Source organism: Simochromis diagramma, unplaced genomic scaffold, assembly GCF_900408965.1.
Source record: "Simochromis diagramma unplaced genomic scaffold, fSimDia1.1 OVJJ01000216.1, whole genome shotgun sequence".
Lineage (NCBI taxonomy): Eukaryota > Metazoa > Chordata > Actinopteri > Cichliformes > Cichlidae > Simochromis > Simochromis diagramma.
In genome coordinates this window covers 181,821-208,461 of record NW_024386883.1, presented here as the reverse complement: position 1 = coordinate 208,461, position 26,641 = coordinate 181,821, and the positions used below count along the sequence as shown (strand labels likewise).

Genomic DNA, 26,641 nt, shown 5'->3' with positions numbered 1-26,641 from the left:
TCTGTGGGTTCTCTCTGAGCACTCAGGGTTCCTCCCACAGTTCAAAGACATGCATGGGGTTAGGTTAACTGGTGATTCTAAATTGACTGTAAGCACAAGCAATGACAGACATGAAAAAGCAAACTCCTCTAAAATAAAACATGGCAATCCACATTTCCAAAACAAGTGTTCATGAAAAAAAAAAAGAACACCGTTTCAAATACTGCATGGTTGAGATAAAGTCCAAGTTATTTACAAAGTCGAGAATGTTCCCAAACCTTTTCAAATATTTTTGTTTGGTTAATTTTATTCTGTTGTTTTGGTTCTTACAAAGCAAAGCTCTTATCTTTTTAGCACTCAGTAAACTGACAATGATTTGTTTTTGTTCATTTCTATTATAATTATTTCCTTTTGGAAACAAACCAAGTAAAAACAAATTAGTTGGATCTGAAATACTCTTCTCACATCACCTACTGTTTTCTAAAATATTTTAATGTCTCTCTACACTTCCAAACACAGTGAAACAGCATTACGGTGAATTGTATGTCTGGCATGTTTTTATCATATGATTTAACCTGGCAGGAGTTACATATGTTTAAAGGAGCCAGTAACAGTTTGTAAATCAGAGGTGTATATTCACCATGCCAGTCTGAACTCCATGCATGCTGATTTCCAATCCTATGCTGAGATTTAAGTTTCCACATATTTGTCTGACATTTTGTGAACTCCCTGATGAACAGGATGTCAGCACTGTGATATGATGCCCTTTTTAAAAAGTACTCCATCATCATTATTACGACAAATATATTTAGGGGGAGGTCTAATACATGAATTATGATGTTTTAATCACATGTTCAACCGAATTCTTTTCAGAGAAAAAACAGATGGGAGGAGGAAGCTGCCTTGTGAAAGTATTGTCAATCATATCAAATAATACTTATAAGAATTTTTAAAGGGTTGAATGGTATGAAATGTAATCCAATTTTGATAGGATTGGTTGAATGTGTTGCTCAAATTCAAAATGGTGGTGAATGTCTGGAGTCAATGGTTAGACCACATATGTCAAATAAAAAAATGCTTTTTCTACATTTCGATGTTAAAGAATTAGAGTAGAAGACGTTGCATGTAAAACAAGTTTAATTACTAAAAGGCCAAGCCTTCCACCAATTTATTTTTAACTAAAATATGATATAATTTAATTGTAAATCCTGGTGCCTATTGAGAAACAAAGAAAGTAGACCGAATTCATATTTTTGGCAGCCGTAAAGGATGTGGATTTATTTATTTATTTATTTATTTATTTATTCTGTGAGAAGACACATAAGGGGGGGAAGTGATTTGATGAATCAATATAATATGTCGGGTTATCAACAGAGATGACGTAATGTGTATACTAATGGAGTATTCCTTTAGGGGGAGGTTGCTGTCGAACCTCGACAAATTACCATTTACATCAATTGTCAGGTGAGCCCCCAGTCTCCCCGCTCCACGATCATAGATGGTACAGTCCGCATGCAGTTCGGAGTTGTTGCTGAGGAGGTTCCACTGTTCCGCACATACTGTTAGATTGGCATGCATCCTACGCTTTGGTCCTGTGGTAGAAGGCTGCACGGCTTTTGAAAATGTTACCGTCTTCTCAAAGGAGTTACTTCAGACAGCAGAGGAAGGTTGCATTATTCCTCCTTTTGTTCAGTATTACAGGTGAGTGCTGATTTTGTGTGTGTGGTGATTTTTGGGGGGTCCTACCAACGTTACAGAGAAGTTTTGTGAGGAGCCTGCGTGAGTGTCTCGCGCATCACGGATAAATTTCAGTCGGCAAAACTAGCTGCCGCCGCGTGCTTATTTGAAGCCGCAAGTCTAGCAAGTTTAGCCGGTGGCATTTAAAGCCCCAAACTTGGTTACAAGTTCACTCCGACGCCTCGGGAGTAGTAGCTAGCCAGCGCCACCACAGCGGATGCTGGTGCGAACCCGGGCTGCCATAGAAACAGTCCGGAGAAACCGCCGAGGAGCGCGAGCGGTGATAGTCAGTCAGATATACCGTCCGCTACACAGCCTACACTTAGGTCACTGCAGACTCAGTGGCAGCCATATTAGCTCCCGAAACAGTTTCTGTTAAAGTAACATGATGCAGTGAAGTATGTCACGCCAGCTGCTCGTGCAGAAATGTTGAGGAACTTCAAGTCGTGTCACCAGAGAGGACAATGCTAGCGCAGCACTCCCCCCGCCCCCCTCATCATCAGGTCGGGATGAGGGTCAGCCACCATGTGCCTGCAGAGGAGCCTGAGCTCATTATGGTTTAATCAGGGAGTGGGGAGTTTCCTGACTCCACCCTGAAGCACGCCAACTTTGTGCTAAGTGTTGACTCAAAAGCACGAATATGACAGTGTAGCTCTAACCCTGCCTCTAAACTGCTTTAATCAAGTATGATGCTAAAACTATCTGAACAAAATATACTTCTTTTTTTTTCCCCAGTTGAACATCTATAATTAAATCTTTGTCATGCCCAAGAATAATGATGAGCTGCAGCCAGGTATCCCGAGCTAGAGTGAATCAGAGCAAGCACTTTACTTCACTCAGCAATCTTTCCATATCTAAAGGGCCATGAGACTGACTAAACGCATCAACAAAGTAGATGTATACACTGCTTAGAGGGGGGAACAAAAAAAGCAGGTACACATGCCACTGTAGGCTACCTGTGTGGACACACCAGCACCATATCCCTGTTTTGATAGTAGAGGGACTCTCTTGTAGTTTTGCAAGCAGACCAAAAAAAGCTCTGGTCTCCTACACTACACCAAAACCCAGTGAAGCTCCATAACTCTCTAAAGACCTGACATGAGTTTACTGACTCACTCTAAGACTGCAGTACATTTCAATGAGGAGATTGACCTTGTGTCTTTGTTGAATGCAAAATAGATGCATATACATTTATGGCTAATAATGTTTAGGCCTTAAAGGGAAATAAACATAAAATATGATGAATAAAAATAAAAAGTAACCAGACCTATCATAGATGTCATAACAACAACATGTGGAGCAGAAGTGTTAAGTACAAGTTCAGCAACAGGTCTGGTGCTATGTGTTTGAAAAAAATACACCAAGAGTCTTGTATGGAAATCAGGGTTTTTCTTGTAGTTTTGGAGAAAAATAATGTTTTTGTGACTGGAATATGGATTGGGCATATACTGATTTCAGTAAAACGGACTCTTTGCCTTTACTGTGGGCTAGTCACACCTCTGAAGGCCCATTCTGAGGTAGGACCCCACCCCAAAATCAAGATAATTTGTGCTTGAGCTTCAGATAATCGGGTTCAACAGCCAAAATCATCATGCCAACTATTCTGCAAAGCTTCCAGAACAAACAGGAGGCCTGAAACTTAGCTTAGCACCTCAGAGAGAGGCATGTGGGCATATCACAGAGTGGTCACATAAATTTTAAACTTGTAACAATGTGCTGTCATCAACATGTTGTGATTCTGAAACAGTTACTTTTATTGTGTGGGAACTGCGGCTGTAGCCATCAGTTGCAGCAATGCTCTGCACAGTTTTCACCATGACTAATGATGTGTCCCATTTGACTTGGATGTCAGAGATGGGAGTGACACCACTCTAGAGTTGAACGTGTTCCTGTAGTAAAAAGCAAGGAAAAACGGCAATATAGAGCCATTCATGCATCACTAGCCATACCCAGTGGGTTGATGCCATAAGGCAAATGCAGAAACCCGGGTTCAAAGTCAACCTTGAGATTATGTACTGCCCATCTTCTGCTGGGTGTTTCTTTCCTGCCTTCTGTTCACTGGCCTATCACAATAAAGGCTCAAAGCACAAAAAATGTATATCAAAAATAAAATTCTAACTGGAAATTCAGAAATTTCGACTTCAAATGGCACACACAATAGGTTTATCTGTGCTTTATTTATCTTTTATTTATTTTATTTTTTTTAGGGTGAGCCAAGTGCTTCTCATAATTATTAGGCAGCTGCCATTATTATGTGTATGTGTTTGAATATGGTGTTTATGGCAGCATTTTCAAGTTTAATATTCAAGGTTTCAGTTTAATATGAAACATTCAATATTCATTCATTGTTTTATCTGTTTGTTTATTTTCAATTGTGGTGTTGGATTTGTACAGGCAACATAAAAATGTAACTTTACAAGATGTTCTCCAAACGTTCTCCTGGAGTTAAAAGAAAAATACTGCAACATGCACACAAAGATTAGCTCGGTGTTGAACTTGAATAGCTCCTGCTGATTCACTACTGATGGACAGCCATTTTAAGACGGAGTCATTTGAAGTAAGAAGTTGATGTGACTATGGGTTAAGATCAGCTTATTAAACAGGTGTTTAATGCACTCATGTCCTTCTCTACAAAACTGGATTTCCATCTTCGGTTCTATAACCATCACCTATTATATTATGATTTCCACTTTTAACAAGACATGGTGTCCTGTACCAAGATATTGCTGCCACACATGTAATGCCCAATAAAGTGAGAATGAGTAGCAGAATGTCCCAAGGGAGCAGTGTGTCCTTGATGCCAGGATATCTATAATCTGTTTTCTGCTCTGTGTCAATGAGAGACTGTGTTGAATTTGCAAAGCAAACTGAAAGTGTCTGAAGATTCTGCTCTTTCTGAGGATTTAAGGATTGCAAGATCTAAAAAAACACTTTCTTTTGGCTGTCTGAGAGCATCAAAAGGAGAGGGAAGGAATCGCTATTATGTGAAGATAGACTTCACATAAGATTTGATAGACTTTCTCTTCACTTTTTTTTTTTTTTTTTTACTCCGAGTTGGAGAAAACGAGGGCACGCTTATGTAAGGTTGTCGTCATGTCACGAATAAAAATTTAATGCAGTCGCTATACCTCTCCATTACACATTCAGTGCAGGAAAAGTGCTGCTTTCTTCCTTCACTATGCCTTCACTCATGCAATTTAGTCAAGTCATTCAAAAGCTTGTACAACGAGCTTTCTTTTAACTCCAGGAAAAGGTTTGTTTACAGTGTGCTTTACTGTAGTTACAGTCTGGCATTTCACACAAGGTATTAATCAATATTGATATTTATTTCTAAACCTTGTTGTGGTGACATGCATCTCGTGTCCAATTAGATGGCTTTCCCTTGTTTCGAAGATGCTCTGTTTGGGGGAACTTTCTAATTAATTTGAGCATCTGAACGAATAGCAAACATTTGCTGTGGGGTATTCTTTTATGTTCTGAACAGCTTTTCCTCCCTTGAGGAAGTTGTTAACTGTGTGTTAGGCAAAATAGGGCATACGCCTGTTTTAGAGTAGCTCGACTGCTGATGGTTGGTTTGCAGTCATCCTTATCCATCTTGTATTTGTAATTTTTTTTCTTATTTGCATAAACATGTGGTGCCTTCCATTTGTGAATAAGCTCAGTATGCTTGTAGAAAGGAATCGACATAGCTTACACTCACGCTTTTAATAAATCATTTTACTCTCTCCAGAGTAGTGTAGCATTGTTTGACAGAAAACTGGCTTCAGATGGCAGCAAACCTCCATGTAATGAGCTTAATGGTAATGATTAAATCATAGTAATATTTGAAAGTAATATGAAAATGTTGTTAGTTTCTTAATACGAGTAGATAAATAATTCACAAATGTTTGTTGAGCTTCGATGAGATAATGTCATTTTGTACCCGTCAGCCATAAAAGGCTGATGGGGTATTGTCGTCACCCAAGTATGTGAATGCAATAACTCGAATGTGGCGACGTAGAATTTTCAAATTGATGCCACAGGTCTTTCTAATAAAAATCTCAGATGAGTTTAAACCTCAGTGACATCGATCTCAAGGTTAACGGTCAAGATTTCTGAAATTCTTGTGAATACGTTAACTCAAGAACAAAGTCATGTAGGATTTTCAAATTGATACAGTAAGTGCATCTATTAAAGATCTTGGACAATTTTAAATCTCAGTGAAATCTTGTGGATGTGATAACTTGAGAAAAACGTAGGACTTTGAGACTGATAACATAGGAGACTGAGGGGTAGCGCTGGCAGTCACCAGTATTTTTCCATTATATTTATCCTGAGTATTGATGCACCAGTTCCAGCAGGTTTTCTTGGTCTATTACAGACACAGACACAGACACACACACACACCATGCTGCCCTCTCACTGACTCTTGGTGCGATTCTTTTCAAGCAACTTGTTCCATTCTCTCCAGTCAACTAGCAGTATGTTAAACAGATGGCAAACAGAGTCTCTCCAAATGGTTTTGATTGATAAATAAAACAGAAGGAGCGCTGTTTGGAAAATTTTGGACTTTGAGGGAAATAAACACAGGGAGACAAATGAGCCGTTACACAAATGTTGCTACAGAGCAGTGCTCGCCAGAAGGTTTCAGAACCCATTATTTTAGCGCCTGAAGAACCAACACGTGGACCTGATTGCAACCGAGGGTCAGTGACATAGGCCCTAAATTATATCAGGATATTTCTGATGACAAGGAAAAGTATAAGCAAATTCATTTTCCATTTTGTTTCCAAAGCGAAACTCTCATTGATGACACACTTCCTAGTTTAAAGTGTGAATGATGGCTTTGGATTGCTACTAGTTTATCTTATTGACCCAAAGAATTTGTATTTCCTGTTTGTTTGTTTGTTTTAACACAGGAAAGCATTCATAGCATATTAAAGTTCTTAAATTGCCTGTCAGTTCCCCTACTTTACATGTCATCCTGTTTCTCGAATATAGCTACATATCTATGTTTTCAGCCAAAAGTTCAAACAAAGAAACGCTAAGGGCACAACAATCTATACTGCAGTTTGTAAGGTAGATTATTCTATGTCATAATGACAAAGTCACATTATAAGCAACTTAGCTTCGATTACAAGAGTCGTCTGTCATCTGGAAGTCCTAATGATTAACCTGTAATTAAATGAATCTTAAATTTTAGTGAAAACTAGAAAAACTGATAAATAAGTACAGTGTTGTTACACAACTCAAAAGGCTCCAGTGACGGTAACATTAGAAAACAGATATTTGCTTCTCATATTGTAGGGGTAGGAAAAATTCCTTGGGCTGTGCCAGTATTTGCGGACATGGCCTTTTTGAGGGAGATTGGTCAGAGACGGAGCTATTTTTTGGCAAAACAACAATAGAATATTTGAAGTCTGTTGCCAAGCAGCGCAGCAGGTTTTGATTTATGATGATGTCTTCCTGCTGGCAGCTTGTTGCAATTAGCGTAGTTGAAGGCATTGGCAGTCCTGCAGTGTTGTGTTTATTTTTATTTTATTTTTTTTAAACCAGTAATTCCTCTTTTTTGTACAGGAATCCTGATTGTGCATTTCCTTCCCCTGTGTTTTATATGACTTCTCTCTTGCTTTTCCTCACGCTCAGCTTTCTCTTCTCTCATCGATGATGTCATCATGTTAGCATATCTCTTCCCTTCACCGTTTCCTTTTTTTTTTTTTTTTTTTTTTTTTTTTCTCTCCATTTCCTCCTTCTCTCCCTGCCCGGTCGCAGTCTGTTGTCTTCATATTTCTTTGACCTTCCACAACACTGAGCTCCTGCTTTCAAGACATGCCACATTTCTGACAAGCGCAGGTGACAGAGTGCATGGGTTAGTTATATTTGGACAAAACGCATACAGGCAGCCTGCTTTGAAGTCCTGAATTCAGGTCAGGAGGAGGAACACTGTAGAGACAAAACAAACTCATCAATGGGAACACTGAATCACACAGTAAACTGTATTATTTGTTGAAGATCCGAGTGTCTGCTGTGGTAGGATCAAGTTTGGATTCTAGTCTGATACCCACAGATGTCAGATAGTTCTGTATAGATATTAAATTGATTTTTTTTTTTTTTTTTAAACTAGTAAAGCCAGAAGTAACACCAGAAATACCCTCTTCTCAATGGAGGTATGATAGTATTTTTGAATTCCCACATAGTTTGAGCACAATGGCTCTGGATTCTGTACTCGTTTGTTTTTCTGTCTTTAGTTGCTTGAAGTTTCGCCAGTTAAGAATTCAAAAACAACACAAAAATAGTTATTAATAGCTAGTACCATTGGGTTCATCAAATATCTGCACCTCTGACTGGCCAAAAAGGTTGGACTCCCAGGACACTTCAGCAGGTGTCCTTAAACCCTTGTTTACAAATTAACAAGGTGATTTGTATATCAGTGTTATTTTGTGTCTCTTTGGCAGGTGTGTGGTGCAGCCAGGTGGTGGTGCCTAAAAGAGTGAGTGCCGTGCTGGGGAAGAATGTGACATTAGAATGCAGGGTGGAGGTTGGCACAAACCTTACTCTTACTCAGAGTTCCTGGGAGCGCCGTCTGCCTTCAGGCTCTGTCACAGTGGCTGTGTACAACCCGGAGTTTGGCACCTCCATCCCTCCAGAATTCATCCATCGTTTGTATTTCCGCTCACCCTCCTCCCATGATGCCACCATCGTACTGGAAAACGTGGGCTTTGCTGATGTCGGGATCTATACCTGTAAGGTAGCCACATTTCCTCTGGGAAATACTCAAGCATCCACCACAGTCAGTGTACTTGGTAAGTGTGTGTCTTCATTTGATATACTTTTCTTGAGAAAACACTGGCTTTCCTTTAGGCGGTTTTTGGTAGAGATAAAATAATTAGATCAATTATTCAGTTTTTATGTTTCTGTCCAAATCTTTTTGGGAGGAAAGTTTGTTTTTTGATCTTTAATATTTATGCTCTTTTGTGTTCAAATGTTCAATGTAGGTAATGTGTCCTCCCTCGTGCGTGAACAAATGCTGTACTCTACAAAATGTGCAATCATGCATTGAATACACTGAAAAGGTCCAGAAAAAGACAGAAAAAACTAATTTAGTCAGCATCTACTCCTGATGCTTGCATAGAAAGCTTTTATGTGCAGGTTAAATCCTGTGTTTCTAGTTTTGTGTTGCATTTATAAAACAAATTGTCATGTCTTGTGATATTATTTAACAGAATAGTACTTTATGTATGTTTGCTGTTGCCATTATTATAGTGAAGTGAATAGAAGCCAACAAACGTAAAACAGAAATCCACAAGATCATCATAGATCGTCCTCCAATATATCACACATTGCAGAATTGCGGTCTTTTGAGAGTCATATAATTAGTTACTCTGCGTTCTCGATGCCTAGTGTGTTCTTTGTTTTCACAGAACAGATCACAGGTCTAGCTGCTAACATTAACTTGGACAAAAAGGAATAAAATGCAATTAATAATGCAGGAAAAATATCAGTGTACTGTAAACATTTGAAACTCAGTAAAGCAACCTCAAAGTCTTTACTGTTGTCTCTGTTGATTCTGTTTTCACTCTTGTTAATAACAGTGGAGCCGAAGGTTTACGTGTCTGCTGGTTCAACTGCACTGATTGATGGTGGCAATGAAACTGTGGTCGCTACTTGCATCGCTGAGCGAGCCAGACCACCTGCTGAAGTGTCCTGGGAGTCCAACCTTTTTGGCCAGTCAGAGGTGCAGCTACTTGATGAACCCAATGGTACTACCAGCACACAAGTACGTTACATCTGGCAGCCTACACGTCATGTTCAGGGCAACACACTCACTTGCGTGGTCCGCCACCCAGCTCTGCAGAATGACTTCAGGATCCCCTACCAGCTCAATGTGCAGTGTAAGTGCCTTGTGAGTGATTGAAGTGGGCTAACAAATTAAAAACTGAAAGAATAATAAATATGGGAAGAATGTGTTTAATAATTCTGTTCCTGCCAGAGTTAGTAAGTTAAAGTTTAGAGAAGATTTTGTGCTGTAAGATTGCGATAATCATTAAATCAGTTACCCATTGCACTTGTGGTGTCACAGCTTCACTAAATTAAAAAAAAAAAAAAAAAAAACTCCAAAAAGCTGATTATGTTTTAATATTGGTTGTCTAGAAAGTGTTCACTTCCAGTCAAATCCCATAGATGCCACAGTAAATGTACTCAGCGTAGTACAGCTATTTCACTACGTAACATGTGCTACCAACTTATGAAAAGAGTAAAGTGACCACCTCCAAAGTCTTTGTTTGACAGATACTTTTTTTTTTTTTCTTTGCTCTGATTTACTGCTTTGTGACATATGGTAACTATAAAGGATTTTCTGCTCATTCACTGAATGCAACAGTGGAAAAAATGTGGCAACAATTTTTCCATGTAACAAAATCTTTTACTTTGTAATAGTATATTTGTGTGAAACAAATGCATACCAGCAGAAGAGCCAGGGTGGTGCAGATGACTTCTCAGAAACCTTGTGAGCACCTTAATGAATATATTTGTGCAATGTCAACACAATATTTCAGTTACATTATTTTCATAATGAATGTGCAAATGAAAACGGTAAACCAGTAAAAATGGGGGGACACTGTTTCATGGTTGCAGTTGTGTAGTGTTGATGGTTCTTTTAGGATTGTGGAAAACGTTGCAATATACAAGCACTCATGAATGTTTGCTTCTCTCTGCAGATTATGTTTATAGATTATCTAGCATCTTAGTGCATATTTGCAAGCTTATGTCTTTAGCCCATTACTGACCTCAGACTCTCTATAATGCTTCAGACAAACCAGGAAAATGGTTGTACTTGGAGTACTGTTCTCTAAGGCCATTTACTGTGTCTGGCCATTTTGTGGTCACGTCACATAATTGCTTTTCTCTCTCTTCAGTTGCTCCTGATATCTCCGTCGTTGGGTATGATGGAGACTGGTACGTAGGCCGGGAAAATGTTCAAATGACGTGCAAAGCCAACGCTAACCCGCCAGCTCATCACTTCAGGTGGATCAGGTATGAGTATCCGTATGTCTGTGTGTAACGTTTACGGTTTGTCTGGGATTGAAATCGACCCAGCGTGCCAATTGCTGATCGAGCTAGGTTGAATTATACTCTGATATTTTAGTAAGATAGAGCTTTGCATTTGATATAAAATAAACAGTAAAATTAAGGTTTTCACATCCTTGAAATAATTTTCAAATGATAATTTATTATGCTTTCCTCATGAAATGTCCCAATCAATTGTGTGTCCCTCTGCGTGTCTTAAGGTTTCTGTCTCTTGTGTGTCACAGGTTGGACAGAGAGATGCCTGAAGGGGTGGAAATGATAAACAGCACTTTGCTTTTCCTGCGTCCCCTCCAGCGGAATGACTCTGGCGTTTATAGGTGTGAGGTTGCCAATGACATCAACCTCCGCAGTCGGGATGTGCGTATTCTCATACAAGGTGAGCAGAGTATACACACCGGAACAAAGCTGACTCCTAGTGCCTTCTCTTCCCTTAGGAAGCATTGTGCATGTTTGCACGTCATAGAGGGTATCGGTGCCTGTGTCGTTGTCCTTCAAACTGAAATGTGACACTATCACTCTCGCTCGTTCTGTACATACTGACAGTTTATCAAGTAATCACCCATGGTACACTGTGTTCATACTGATATTAATACATTTGGTCTTAATTGCATGCTTATTAGGCTTGATTAACATTACGCCTCCAGATGTTCAAAAGAGAGTTCCTGGGCCAAACAGCTGCAAATAATTTTGGCCTCTTCAGACCACAGTGCGCTGCCTCTGCTCTGTCCTGCTGGCTTGGCATCTGAGTGCGTCGTGTCTCTCTGTTGTGAATGATGAGCATGTTCCTTTGGTTTCACAAAATCTGTCTTGCCAGTGGAAGCTCTCTTTCTGAATGAAGTTCTGATTATGATGTGATTTCCTTTTTCATCACTCTCTCGCCTCCTTTCTGTGTTTCTTTTATTCCTGCATGTGTCATGCAGTGAGAGGCAAAAGCCTGCAGCCTCACTGTGAGATGATGTCCCAGATTCATAAAACATTAACTAGTTCTTTTCAACTCCTATTTATTATTTATCATTCATATTTCATTTTCCTTTGAGAGACCTGTACGGGTGTTCACAAGCTTATGCATGTTGGTGTACCCTCCATTGTGCATGTGTGTGTGTGTGTGTGTGTGTGTGTGTGTGTGTGTGTGTGTGTCGTGTTGTGGGTGTACTCATCAGTTCACTCTTCATGGAGTTGTACATTTCACATACTTGGAGACCACAGACCTCCGGGTTCATGTGTTTGCTCTTTCAGATGTGAATCTTTGCCTCACATCTGGCCTGGCACCAGGGTTAAAGTGGCAGAGCAGTTTTGCAGCACCATTAAAGCTTTTAGACTCAGATTTTTTCCATTACTCTAGCTTCTTATAATTATAGCCTTTGGCTTGTCTGTTTGTGGATAAAAACCACTAATCCATTACATTTTAAGGTTGGTGTTCTATTCGTGGAATAGTGAAAGTTTATACTTGAAAAGTGGGGTCTTAAATGTATGTTCTTGATCATTTAAAACATATACCCAAAATAATCTGCTTATACCATTGATAACCCCTACAGACTGCAGAATTTTAAGGACATCACTGGTACTGTTTGGTGTTTCTTATCATGTAGTCAAGTCACTTGTTTCTCTCTGCATGTAGAAAATGTGCTGAGCTGCCATCAGCATGTGCAAATACTTTGAAGTTACAAATTGATTGAGGGGACAACAGGGACAAAGCCTGTTGTCATATTTTATTTTATTTTTTAGTTTAAATTAATACAGAAGTAGCTGAAAACATGACCTGATCCTTTTAGACAGTTTCTAAAGACTTTGATTTATGATAGAGATAAATCCATAAAAGTGTTTTCAATGGGGTTTTTTAATTTAGCAAAAATACCAAAAGTTGTAGCCTATGAAAAACAAAGTGTTGAACACATGGCATGGCCTGATTTGCCCAAAGTAAAAGAATGCACATTAACTTAAAGATTTTAAGTAACAGTTTGAGCCATGTCAGGTCTGCTATCGCTGTCACCTGCTTTTTTCCTTTTTTGATCACAAGAGAATAGCTGTTATGTTGTGGTGTCTCGTTGAACTTTACAGAGATCTAGTGCTATGATTTTTGGGTACATACAAACTAACTCTTAGGTACAGTAAACTCAATCCCAATAAACTCCATTTCAAGTGGAATGGAGTATGTAAGCACAGCATACTACACCACATAGAAACATAGTGCAGTGTGGTGGTGACATTGCTGGACATCTGTGTGCATTCCTGTTTTTCTGCGGTCAAAGAAACAAAGCAAACTCAATCATGCAGAATTTACTCTACAATGCACTCATTTTTCAAATAAGCATAGTAAGAATGACTAGTCGGCTGTCCATGTTGGCAGAGAGTATGCTTTTATTGTTAAGAGCATCTGAAAAGACATTACTGAAAATCAGAGTATGCTTAACAATACACATAGTGAGGATATAGTGATTAGGACAGGTTTTTAGATCCAACTTTTCTCATTAATCCATCATCTAATAGGTGAGGCCATTGTTCTCTGTGATACAATTTTATATTTACTTACTAATCTGTAACAGTGGGAATTTGCAAACCTGATGCTGCTATAGTTTTAGATGTTTTAGTCAACCTCTTCCTTCTTAGCAAAATGTAGTTGGCATTGACATTCTGCTTCTGTCTTTCACTCTTTATCCCCCCCTCACCCTCCTTCCTTCCATTAGATCCTCCCACCATGCCTTCCACCATTACCACTCCTGTCCTAACTGGCTTCTCCTCCACTTTTGTGGATGATAAGGGCCACGTCCTTCTGAGCTCCCCCACACTTGAAGCCCTTCCCGAAAGTAATCTTGGTTCCATAGTGGGTGGGGCCGTGGGAGGGGCCTTATTCCTCTTGCTGCTGCTGTCTCTGGTTGGTGTGTGTTACCTACGGAAGCAGCAGACCTTTCATGGGAACTACTACACCAAGCAGTACCTGGGCCCAAATGATCTCCAGAAAGCTCCCACTCAGCACGAACTCCATCCTACCAAAGCTGGCAGCAGATCTCAGCATCGGGACCATGATCGAGAGGAGTGGGGCGACCGCCAGCTGAAGCAGGAGCGGGACCGCCGCCACCATAGTGACTATAACGGAGAAGAGTATCCTGTTAATGGGTACACTAGGGCAATGAGGGAGAGCAGGCGCCACAGTCATCAACAGAATCACCATCATGAACACACACAGTATTCTAGTCCACAGCAGGCCAGATGTGTCAGATACCCTCATTCACCCAAACTACAGGGAAACGGCTCCCCCTACATGTCAGACGACTGCTACGATAGCGGGCCCGACGGTGATTATGTATCTCATAAAGATGGCTCAGTCATTTCACGCAGGGAGTGGTATGTTTGACAAGGTACCTAGTTCTGCAGGAACGAAAAAATGCAACATGAGTTGGAAAGTTTTGTTTATCAAATTAGGGGAAAACACATTATTTTCTTCTGTATGCACACACAGCATCTCTAATGTGTGTTTTGTAGTTAACATGTTTTTTTTTTTGGGGGGGGGTTGTTTTTTCTTTTTTCTTTTCAAGCGTCCTGGATGACACTTGAGATGTAATGTATACATTTCTGTTTTGAGTGTGGGCAGCCTGTGGACGGTGCGTGTGCGGACTAACAAAAGAGCCGATGTATGTGTTGTCTCAGCCTTACAACATGGACTGCTACAGCTGATTGAGTATAACTAATGTGTTACTGAGCAGAAGCCCCGGTGGCTTTAAGATCACGCACGATTGTCTGAGAGAAGAGTTTTTTTTTTCACAAACTCTGCCTTTTGTGTTCATGTTGCTTGTACTCATTTGTTTAAATGAACTCTGGCCTCTTAGTGCAATTAGATGATGTCATGTAGTTATTGCAGGTAAATCCATAAAATTCAGATGGTCATTTTTCTTCAGTAAGACACAGCTGAGCCGCCGTACATCAGTTTATTTAAAACAGGATTTGTCTTCCTGAGAAATCTGAATTCCATTTTGACTAATTACCTAAACACACTCTTGGTCATAAGATTTATTGAACTGCTGTTTTTGCAGGATTTTGTAATGGATTGCTGAGTCATCAGACCTTTTTTGTTTTGTACTAAAATCTTAGGTAAATCACAATGGAAGAACTGAGCTTGAGGAGTTGACCAGTAAGGTTTTGGCACATTTTGTGTAAACCTTGTGAGCGTTTCTCCTGCTTGTCCTCAGCTCGTCTTTTATCCCAGTGATGAGAGAGCAGGCAGGAGGGCTACATGAATGGGGCACAGTCTGCTGTGCCAGCACACTGGGTTTGTCATATCGGTCAAGCCTTGAAGCCTGGAAAAATATTTCTCCTAGTTTATCATTTTTATTAGAACTTATGTAAGCTGCTGGTTTTTGGGAAGAGTTTCAGGTTAAACATTCCCTTTAGTTAACCACATTATCATGTTGTCTATCGGATGATAATGGATCTCTTTGAGAAGTTTAAGCCTGGCACTAAACCAGGACTCTTGGAATTTCAAGAGCGCCATCAGCAGGGGCATTGTTTAAAGAGCCTACTGTATGGGAGCCACCGTAAGCTGGCCTCTTAGTATTTTGTAGCACAGAGAAACCATGCAGCCAGTACACACTACCACACTCAACCACGTTGGACTGTTTGTCTACTGTGAGTAATCTATAGAAACAAGACATGACTGTGTCACAGATCTGTGACATGTATTGTTTGGAGTGTGCGGCCGCATGCTCAGACATTCACCATTTCATTTACGATTTAAACATTTGGTACTCACAAAATTAAAAAAAAAAGTGTTATGTAGTTTTTGTAATGGCTGTGTTGTCACTTTCACCTGTGATTATCAGCACTTTTGACTAAACTCCACAGCACAGGAGTTGGAGACAATATTTTGTTGCCATCATCATTAAATCTTTAACACACAGTTATCCTTTGAGTAGCTATTAAATAATAATGATACACCCTATGATTTTTCTTTTCCCCAAAAACATGTTTTATTCATTTAGAACCAGTCACCTTTTATTGCCAATCAGGACTCTCAAAAATCACATGCCATACCAAGAACTGTGATTAAACTGCGGAGAAAGCATTGTACGTGTTAGTGTCATTGGGCTCTGCAGCCCCAGTAGTTCAGGAATCAAACAAAGCTATAATGGATTTAAAGGTAAACTTAGGTTTTTGTATAAACGTAAAAATTAGAGTATTTTGGCACATGCACCTGTTCACCAGACTGCATGGAAGAGATCTGACTTTTCTTTCATATACACTAGATGTGAATACTTGCCAACTTTAGTAGTATGGTTACTTATACAGTATTTTCTGCCAGATGCCAAATCTTTGTTTAACTTGTGTATATATATATGACGATGACAGTGTCTCACATTCGTATTACCGACTAGATAACAACTGATAATTAGCTTACTTAAATGACTAATGCATCACTGTTGTAAACGGGGGTTTTGTAGCCCGAAATAGGGGGGGGGAGGAAGATGCTTTAACATTAGAGTAACAGTTGTCAAAATCGAAGCTAGTTATGTTATAATGAACCTTCACAAATTCTGTCAGGGTGTGAATTTTGTGCAGTGGATCGGCTGCAGTTGTCGTCATGAGATTTGATAATGAGCCACTGTAACTATCAGTCTGAGATTCTGGCCCCTGACTGTGTTTCATGTTGTTTTTGAATGCTGTACAGTAGAAGTAATTTATAGACTGAAGGTGCACATTTCTATGACTTCCTGAAGGTTGAATCATGTTCACACTTCTGAAAACTGAGCATGTTTTCTTTTCGCGAAAGGTTTTAATTTGCACTAATTTCCTTGGTAGAAAGTAGTTGAAATGAAAAAGCATTTATAGTGGGGGGGGTCTGCACAGCTAGGTTGTAATTGAGAATGTGAGTCTTTGGAGGTGTCACGGAAATGTACAGTTGGTAATTTGTTAGCCCTGTAGCCTCATTTTGACTGAATAATTACATGTATTGGTCCGCTGCTGACACCTATTCAGTCTGCCCTTCTGGTCACTTTCACATAAATGCAGAAACTAACAGGAAGCACGGTAGCCTAAACCCTTGTTGTGTTTGCTCCTATGCACTAAAACGGAAATTCCTCTGATCGATAGACTTTTTTTGCTTGGCTCGTCAGTTTGAAGCCCTGCACTTGGATTAATGAAGTACAGTTTTACTGTGACATTTTGTATAGAGATCAGTCATCAATATCCTTACCTTGAGAAATGCCCTTCACTTTCTGTTGAGAAATACACACCTAGTGCCTTAGATATCTAGCAGAAATGTGTTTATCGTTTACCTGCGTATGTAATGACCTGATGTGTCACCTCTGGGTTTTGATTTTCATTGCATTCTGTATTTTAGGAGGAATTTGTAGTGCCAAATTCACTCTTTCTGCCCTTGTGGCAGTGAAACGCAGTATGTTTCCGAACCTAAAGGCATTAAGAAACAAAAAAAAAAACAAAGCTTGAATACATCTGGATGTAAAATGACTTGCATCCTCTGTACTGTTCTGTCAGGGGTTTTGGTTTCTGTATAGCCACTGGTTTGTTTTTGTTTTTTTGGTTTTTTTGGGGTTTTTTTTTGTTTTTTATTCAGAGAAATGTATAATTACCTTCAGTCTCAAATTGTCAATGAAAAGCACCTTGCAGTCATGTTGTTTGGTTTTTCAGGGGTTTTTTCTTTTTTTTGTGGGTTGTTTTTTGTATATACAGAAAATGTACATTTCTTGAACGAGGGAAAATATTTATGTCATCAAAAGCAGTCAAACATTATTTTGTCAATCTCTTTGAGATACTTTAGTTCAATAAAGCACCTTAGCACCTGTGAATTCTTTTTCTTTCTTTTATTCTCTGGAGGTTTTTGAGCTTCCTATTACTCAGACTGCTCAGTCTCAGCCTCTTTGTTCATCTATAAATGACATCATCTCTAGCGCCGTAACGCGTAATGCTGCATAACCTCCCCCCCCTATATATACACACACACACACACACACACACACACACACACCTCAAATCCAGTATGCATATGTGGGACACCACAAATGATGTAATTCCTTTTTTTTTTTTTTTTTTTTTTTTTTTTTTTCCCCCTCCTTCACTTCAACTGATCCTCATTACACTTTAATAACAAAGATTTCTTTCGGATGTTACCCTATTACGTTTGCCATCTGGTTAAATACTGATCAGTTGATCTCCAGTGGTATTCCTGTGGTCGGGGGAGACCCAGCACCTCATGTGCTCGAGGTTCCCTCATTAATAGTCCTAGTTTGCTTTGTTTCAGGACAGAAAGGCCCTTGCTCTCCCCTGCAGCACCTCTCTTTTGTAAATCCACCACCTTCCCACCCCCATGTCTTTCTCCCACTGTCTACCAGCTGGTAAAATTAAACGCTGAGTGTTTCTGACTGGCCCAAAGTCCCTGCTCTCCAGCCCGTTGACTGTCCCCATGGCAACAAGCTCATCTGGAGCTGCTGATGGAGGCTGTCGTCCTACGAGCTCTACCTGGCCACACAAAGTAGGGGCCTGCGTGGAGCTCAGAGCTGGGCTGTGCTGTTGTGACAGCTCGTGCAGACAGACTGAAAATGGCCCATTACTCCCTGCAGCACTACAGAGAGCTCTTCTGGCTTATAAGGACATATACAAGTGTGACTCAGTGTTGCGCTGGCACTCTAGGTCCTCAAGACGCTCTTGCCATAAAAGTCTTCATCAGCTGACCTGTCTTGTCTCCTACAGATCTTATCATGGTCACAGCAGTTTCTCATCCTGACCTTGAAACAGGGCAGTGTGAAAACGCATGGGGAAGCAGCTCGGTGGCAGTAATGATGTCACCCCCCAATGCTTGAATTTGTTTGAGACGCTCGTGCAGAAGATCAGCGGATTCGCTGCCTGCGACACAACAGTTTCCAAGGATACTTTTCACAAGACACAAAGGAGTGAGCGAACGTCTCAGGCAGCGCAGAGGGATGCAGCTCTGACAACTGTGAGTGAGGGGAGAGACTTTGATATTAACTCCCCAGCAGAGGTGGCATCACATTGTAATCATCACAAAAACTCAAAATACTGAAATGCTGCTCTAACCCCCCCCATCGTTATTACACCAGCATCTGCTTCCCAGGGGGGTCTGTTGTCTAGGCAATAGCATGACCCCTGAGCCTTAAGTATCGGTGGGAAGGGGGGTGGTGTTTGGCCAACTCGCTCTGTCTTACTTCTGTTTTGGCCAGAAAGGGTCCGTCTGAAACTGACCTCACTGATCAGCATGTGCTTCTGCTGGACTCACAGCAGCATTGTTTGTGTGATGAAGTGCTGAAGCGGGAGAGACTCGAGAAGGGACGGTAAAAAGCCTGAAGCCGGATCCCAGTGTGGGGCAGTTGATCCACCACTAACACCAGTAATCCGAGGCCCACCACCCCTCCCCAGAATACATGGTATTTAAAACAATGAGGAGAAAATGTCAGGGCGGAACATGCAGGATTGTTTCTGAGTACAATTTGTCTCGATATTTCTTAGCTAGAAGCATGCACGAAACACTACCTCCGTTAATGAACTCCTACAGCTGCTCCATGCGTTGTGGCTTTAAAGCAGCCACCCTGTGCAGGTCCCCTGAAAATGTCTGTCACAAGGCATTAAATCAGCCGGCTTGATGAACTACATTTTTAAAGGTGTTTTGATCAACTCAAGAGGCCCTTGACATAGTTCAGCAGCCATCAAAGGTAATCGAATGGTTATTAACCGTTAGAGGACGGCAGGAATGGAGGAGGCGGAAGAAGTGACTTTCGGGGGTGAGCTCAGAAATCCCAGCTTGTTCCATATGCATCATAATTGAACTGTTATTTAGATTTCTCATCTCAGCACATCGATTTTTTTTCTTCCCCTCTCAAGAGCTAAATCAAGGGGAATTGACCATTATGCTTATGCCTCCTCTGTCACCTTTTGTCCTTCAGTTCCTTTAGTGTCCTACATTTGGTTTTATACATTACTGCTGATTTGCCAAAGCTTGCTGTTTTGTGAGTTTAATGCATCCTAATCACGATTAATCCTTAATCCCCTCTGTGGACAGCATGGAGCATATGTTCTAACAAAGCTAATTCAACACTTTGATAATACTGTTACACACACACAAGACTGAGGTAAAGCAACGGATGGATTCAGTGTTTTAACCCTGACAGTGAATTTTTAGTGAGTAACAGAGTTTTTAAATGGCATTTTTATACCTCAGTTAAATTGCAAAAGCCCTTTCATGAATACCAATAATACATGGCTGTCCAGTACAGACTCGGACACAGTAAAAGGCTACTGGGAGCAAAGTATCAGCACTTTTTTTTTCATGGCCAGTAGTGTTTGTTTTTTGAAAAGAGAAACTGTCTTTGTAGCTGCTGGGAAATATACAGATGAGAAAACAATTATTAGTTTCCCTATGAAAACTAAACTAAAAAGTATTTCCCAAGTGTTGCTAAACACCTAATTCCAACATGCCACTAACACGCGTGGGTCCTGAGCATTCCCACCCCATTCTTCTTTGGTGAATCTCTCAACCTCCTCCAGATTTGATTGTCTAACGGCATGGACCTTGGTTTTCAGTTCACCCCACAGATTTTCAATTTAAGTCAGGGCTTTGTGCAGGCCAATCAGTACCATTTATTTTGGTCCTCTGGAGGTAGTTCTTCACCAGGAGTGACATGTTTTAGGCCACTGTGTTAGAAGACAAACTAATTAGCCAGATCCAGTTTTGCTGCTGACTGCTTGAGGTTTTCTTTTGAAATTGTCACACATCCATGTTTATTTAATCTTTCCACATCTTTCCAAAATCTTTCCACCTTGATGAGATTCCCAATTCCCGGCGCACTGACATGTCCCCCACAGTGTAATACTCCCACCACCGTGTTTAACTGCGGGAACAGTGATCTTTGGGTTGTACCCTTCTCCTACTTCCCTCTTATCTCTGTGGCCAAAGGGCTCTATTCATGTTTCAACTGACCAAAGATCATGCTTCCAGTATGCATAATCTTTCTCCAAGTAGTCCTTTCGCATACTTCAGTCTGGACTGAACAATAAAGGGTTAAAACCCTCAGTTTTAACTTGATTTTACAAAGTAAAATCAGATCATTGCACAGCTGTGGTTTGTGCAATGGCTCAATAAAACGCTCAGTTTTGGGGAACTTGTTATTGTGTGCAAATCTAAAAGTAGTAAAGGAGTGTGTCACAGATTTATGCAATTTATTTGTTTAACAAGACAAGTTGTAAGAAGTGCAATAATGCATTATGGTGGGCTTAACTGTTCCCATACTAGCCACGCCACTAGCCTACTAGCTTAATATTCAGCATGTAGAAATGACAGTGGTACCCATGTTAAAAATTCAAGGATGCTTGTTTCAGTTTGAAAGTGAATAAATAAAGAAATAAGCATATAATAAATACAAATTTGCAAGGCAGAGTTGGGAATCACAAAATTTCAACTTTCCGACTCAGATTTCAGAGTAAGTTGTCACCAACAGCCCAAACCTAACATATCTGAATTACTGAAATGACAAACAGCAAACAGCCATATTTAAAAGGCAGAAAGCGTCAAAAGTTGTTATTTCAGTCTTTACTTCAAAGACAACTTCAACCTTCACAGCTGTTGAGATGGCTGGTAGTCTTTTAAACAAGAATTTGCTGGGTGGCTAAATAAAGGCTAATCAGGTAGGCTTCTCCAAACATTTTGCATGAGTGTGACTTAGAGCTCAATCAAATATAGTGAAGTAAAAACAAACAAAAAGGGGTGCCGACCTGCAAAGTGTAGGTCGGAGGGGTTTTGTTTTGTTTTGATTTCCTTTTTGAGCGGTGACATTTTTCTCCTGACTCTTTTTCTTTTTCTACAACTGTTTGATAATTGAGTTGATGCATGTGACAACCAATCACAGCTGAGCAGTCCTCTGGCTGACCCAATGTAGCACCAACCAAAGTGACAGCAGCAGTTTGGACTCTCATACTGTAGAGAAGTAGTGCTTCTAATTATAGTCAGATCTTTAATGTGGGCAGAATATTATCTCCATAAGATAAGTAAAATAAACTGGAACAACTTAGTTTACTCTCCTTACCTCTAGGTCTAAACTGCTGTTGCTCTACTCTAATTGTGTTTATGGGTTAAATGTTGTAAATTGGGACTATGAATGAGAATCTTTGAATCGGCGCCTGACTGTGTGTACACTTTGATTCATTCACTGCCAGGATGTTAGTGGTCTGTCATCGTTGTGTTGTTGGTGGTATCCTGGACTGTTCTCTGTCCTCTCTGTCTCAGACCAGTCTCAAGCAGAGAGGTCAAACTCCATCACCGTGGCCGGAGCCGTGATGGGCGCAGTCCTCGCTCTCTTCCTCATCGTGGTCTTCATCATTGTGATCCACACCGCTCGCAAAGCCCCACCACCGGCCTTCACAGACAAAGTGTAAGTGGACCGAATTACTCATGTCGCATGCAGAACATGCTCAGCTGGTTAATTAATTGCATGATACAGTGTGAGGTGATGGGAGCCCACCGGTGGGTTCAGGGAGTTGCTCCTTCCTGCTGTGGAGAATGCTGCATCGGTGCGCGCCCTGGAGCAGGGAGTCTGCGGGACAAGGTTGAGGGGTGGCGGATAATTGCTGTCTTGGCAGCAAGCCCTTGTCCTATTTTGTACAGTGCACCAGCACTCATGTTAATGTTAGAGCAAAGAAGAATAACTCTGAGGTTAAATTATTTACAGGAGGAGCTGGGTCACCCTCTGCCAGAGTCCCATGACCAACATTAAAATCTTTGTGTGTGTGCCATCTTTGTTTTTTATACTCTAAGAAAACAGATCTGAGCAGCATCTTATACATGTTTTTTGTGGACAGAGATGAAGCCTGGGAGGTTTTGATTAACACTATTTTTGACTTTGAAGTTCATATAGCATCTCAAAAGGTATGTTTAATGTGTCCAGCAGTGCTCACAAGTCTAATACCCCTTATATAAGAAACATTGCCGTGTACCTGTGGAGCATATCTCCAAGGTTGCAGGCTGATCCTCTCATCCATCCCTGTTAGTGTATGATTCAGCATGAACACTCCACTCCAAGTATTTCTCAAGTTAGGCAGCTATAAGGGCTAAACGCAGTAGCAATCCTGTAGTCTCTTTAATACTAGTGGTTTTATATCCACTGCAAATATGTCAGTGACACACGGAAAAAGTGGCAGCAATTCAACAGGTTTGACCAGCCCACAACCCCCCCCACCCTCACCTTTACTACAGAGCCCTCTCCCCATTCTCCTACCTCCCTCGCTCCCCCCCCCCCTTCCTGACAGTATGACACCCCCCTTCTCCAACCCCTCTCTCAACAGCAGGATATCTGCTACAACTCTGAATTATGCCATATTCAGAAGTTTGCAGACGACACAGCCATCATGGGGTGTATCTGGGATAATCAGGAAGAGGAGTACAGAAGTCTGGTGAGGAACTTCGTCACATGGAGTCACAAAAACCACCTGCAACTCAACACCTCAAAGACCAAGGAACTGGTTGTGGACTTCGGGAGGTCCAGAGCAGGTCCACTGCTGGTTCAGATAGAGGGGGAGGAGGTGGTCAACAAGTACAAGTACCTCGGGCTGTGGGTGGACAACAAACTGGACTGGTCATGCAACACAGAGCACCTGTATAAAAAAGCCCAAAGCCGACTGTACTTCCTCAGGAGGCTGAGGTCTTTTAACATCTGCAGGAAGCTCCTGAGGATGTTTTTACCAGTCAGTGGTTGCTGGAGTACTTTTCTATGGTGTGGTGTGCTGGGGGAGCAGCACAGCAAAGAAGGACTCATCCAGGCTGGAAAAACTGATCAGGAAGGCTGGCTCTGTGGTCGGCATGAAGCTGGACACTTTGGTGACAGTGGCAGAGAAAAGGACACTAAAGAAACTGCTGGACATTATGGACCATACTGGGCATCCTCTGCACACGGCCATAAACAACCAGAGGAGTCTGTTCAGTGACAGGTTGCTTCTCCCAAAGACAAGAACCAACAGACTTAAAAACTCCTTTGTCCCACACGCCATCAGGCTGTTTAACTCCTCTCTGGAGGGGAGAGGGAGGGGAAACAGGAGGACAAAGGAGGGGGGGACAACTAAGCTGTAGTGCCTCTTCACCTCACTGTGCAATACCTTTTATTAATAGTCAACGGTGCAATAGACTTCAATACTTGAAATGTGCAATTCCCTTGTATTCTTATTTATTCTATTTATCCCTTTCGTGTATTTTATTTATATAATATTCTGCTCACGTTCTGTAACTTCTGTCGGTGCTGTGCTATTGGAAACCGAATTTCCCAGAGGAACCCATCCGTGGGATTAATAAAGTTTTATCTTATCTTATCTTATCTTAATTACCAGGACACAAGTATGTGTTCTGTCATCGTCCTAAATAAGAACACTCAGTCATTTGTTCCCTCAATCCAATTTTATTCTCCCATGTAAACATTTACATCCTAATTTCAGCGACTGCGTCGTCAGAAGAAATCTAGTGTACATGCTCCCAACTGCGCCTCAAAGGTGCGGCTTGAATAACGAACAACCCATCAGCCTCTGGGTGCAGGTTCAATGTATGTAGCCCGTGTGTCAGGCTGGTCAATGCCACGACAAACTTAGCATTTTAAGTGTGACCGTGGCTGGAAGTCCCAGTGGAACAAGGCGTGGGTAGGGGGAGGAGGAGGCTTCATCACCTCCTTCATCACACGCAGACGTGAGAGTAAGACGGCGGGTCAATGAGAAGCTCTGACTGTAATCGGTCACTTTGAATCCCAAATATGAAAGAGAGACTCGGCATTAAGTGACACACAGTGTTAGAAAATCGATGCCTGTCATGACGCTGTATTGTGAATGGCTGAGGTTTGTTCTTAGGCTTCAGTTTAGCAGGGCAGGGGGATTTCAGCCAGCGAGGGAGCGAGTCTGACTTCAGCGTCTTGCAGGTGTTTAGAGGAACAGCTGTCAGAAAATGTTCTAATTTACTCGTCCGCGTGGAAGTCCATCACTTTCATACACCTGCTGTCATGTACACTGAGCCATCTTCATTTAATCATCTGTAATAATGGATTCCAGGGCTTCGAGGAATACCCTGTCTAGGACTATTAAACTGCAGGACTTGCAAGATGCATTTAAAAATAAAAAGAGAGGTAAAATTTCATCAAGTTTCAGACATGCAGTATCTGTACGGTGGCCCTCAGGTGCAAATAATAAAAACTATTTGACGAAACACACAAGACAAACACAACCACAGCAAAGGGAGAAAAAGTGTATCATCATTTTGTGATTTTTGTTTGTTTGTTTTTGTTTTGTTGTTGTTGTTGTTTTCTGCCATGTTTTCTGAAATCTTGTGCCTTTGTGTTGTTGTGTTTTGCACCTCAGGGCCTCTGTAGGCTCCGATGTTTTCCACAGAGCGTCTGTTTTTCATCGTCTCCGCCTAAAAAATTCTCACATCTTTAAAGCTCTGCACATCAAGTTGATTTTGCTGCCTCTTCTGTTGTGAATCCATCTCAAAGTTTATCGCAGGATACCATAAACAACATCAATATGCCTCAGAAGGAACTCGTTATAGTGGCTGCCCTTCAAATTTGATCCAGTAAATTGATTTTGTACCGATTTTATCTATCGCTGATCGTTTTATTCTGTTTCTTTGCGAGTACAGTGTTTTTCCACTCTGAAATTTGTCTCCATTGACATTTCTTCTTCCCCTTTTTCTTCCTCTGAAGGATTGACCTTCCTCCGACACACAAGCCGCCTCCTCCCTACTCCGAGAGAGCACCGGCTGTTCCTCTGGGAGTCCACGCATCACAAGTGGCCTGGCTGTGTCAGGTAAAACCCCACTTTCTTTTTACAACCAGCTGAAAGTCACGTATGTGAATCATGACAGCTCTACACCACAATTATTAACACTGAATGAAGCGCACTGAGTCACAACAAGCAGCAGTAACAACGAGCTAACTCATGTCATAATCTGTTTATATTAAGCAGGAGGCTCTTTGGCTTTATTAACTTAATATGTTGAAGAGTTTAATTTTTTATTTCCCTGTCCTTTTTTTGGAGTCTCACACATTATAGAGGCCTAAAGGGTGACGATGATAGAAGATGATTTAGGTGATGATTTGGGTTTTTTGCTTTTAATCTACAGACTCGCAGGGCAGAGCACAGGCACGCGCTCACGGAGAGGCAGCACCCACCCACAGCAAGGCGGGGAGCCCAAAGCCCCACCCATCAGCGCTCCCGTCTGGAGTGGGTGTGTCATCAGAGTGGGACAGACCAGGTGTACATCAACCACCGTGAACACTACGTGTGAGGAACAGTTCCAATCACAGTCCACCAATCACCCGGCAGTCACTCTGCCTGAGCAGCAGCGAGCTTATAGGCTTCACCTGATTCACAGAGCCATCAGTCCACAGAAGGAAGCGGTTGGTAGTGTATGAGGAAAGTGTCTCTCTATATGCAGGCTTTTTTTTCTTCTTAAAACATAAATCCTTTCTGCTGTACGCTGGCTGTCACCTGTAGACTGTACAAAGAAGGTGGACATTGTCATGTTAGCTCCTTTAAACCAAATCTCACAGTTGCAGGCAGATCTGAATATAAAGCTGAGGGACACTGCAAGCTCATACAGTAGAAACCTGTCAGTCACAAAGTAGGCTCACATTAAAGCGTTTATTTTTCATACAAATGGGGACTAAAATTTACACAACGTTATTTTGTATCATCATAGATTGAAAAGTAGAGCCTAAAAACTCATCAGATAAGTGTTCACTGAGGGCTCAGCAGCTGCTTTCCCATAGACTTTTATGAAACCGGATTTCTTTTGAAATCACAGGCGACGCCTTCTTGCTGGCTGATAAAAAGCATTTTTAACCTCCTAGGACCTGGCGTCCACATATGTGGA

At 41.2% G+C, this 26,641-nt stretch overlaps 1 protein-coding gene across 2 annotated transcripts; it reads left to right on the top strand.

Moving 5' to 3' along the window:
* The first annotated feature begins 1,449 nt into the window (after positions 1–1,449).
* On the top strand, positions 1,450–26,641 carry nectin3b (nectin cell adhesion molecule 3b). 2 transcript variants are annotated; one of them, XM_040032711.1, is made up of 8 exons: positions 1,450–1,680; positions 8,151–8,498; positions 9,288–9,587; positions 10,611–10,728; positions 11,007–11,158; positions 22,025–22,169; positions 25,470–25,572; positions 25,889–26,641. In XM_040032711.1, exons 1-8 carry the CDS (start codon positions 1,602–1,604, stop codon positions 26,051–26,053), a joined length of 1,410 nt encoding a protein of 469 aa, XP_039888645.1. In that variant the 5' UTR covers positions 1,450–1,601; the 3' UTR covers positions 26,054–26,641. The 2 variants fall into 2 exon arrangements, with proteins under 2 accessions (XP_039888645.1, XP_039888644.1); XM_040032710.1 differs by lacking the exons at positions 22,025–22,169; positions 25,470–25,572; positions 25,889–26,641 and adding an exon at positions 13,467–17,198 and having other exon boundaries at positions 1,459–1,680.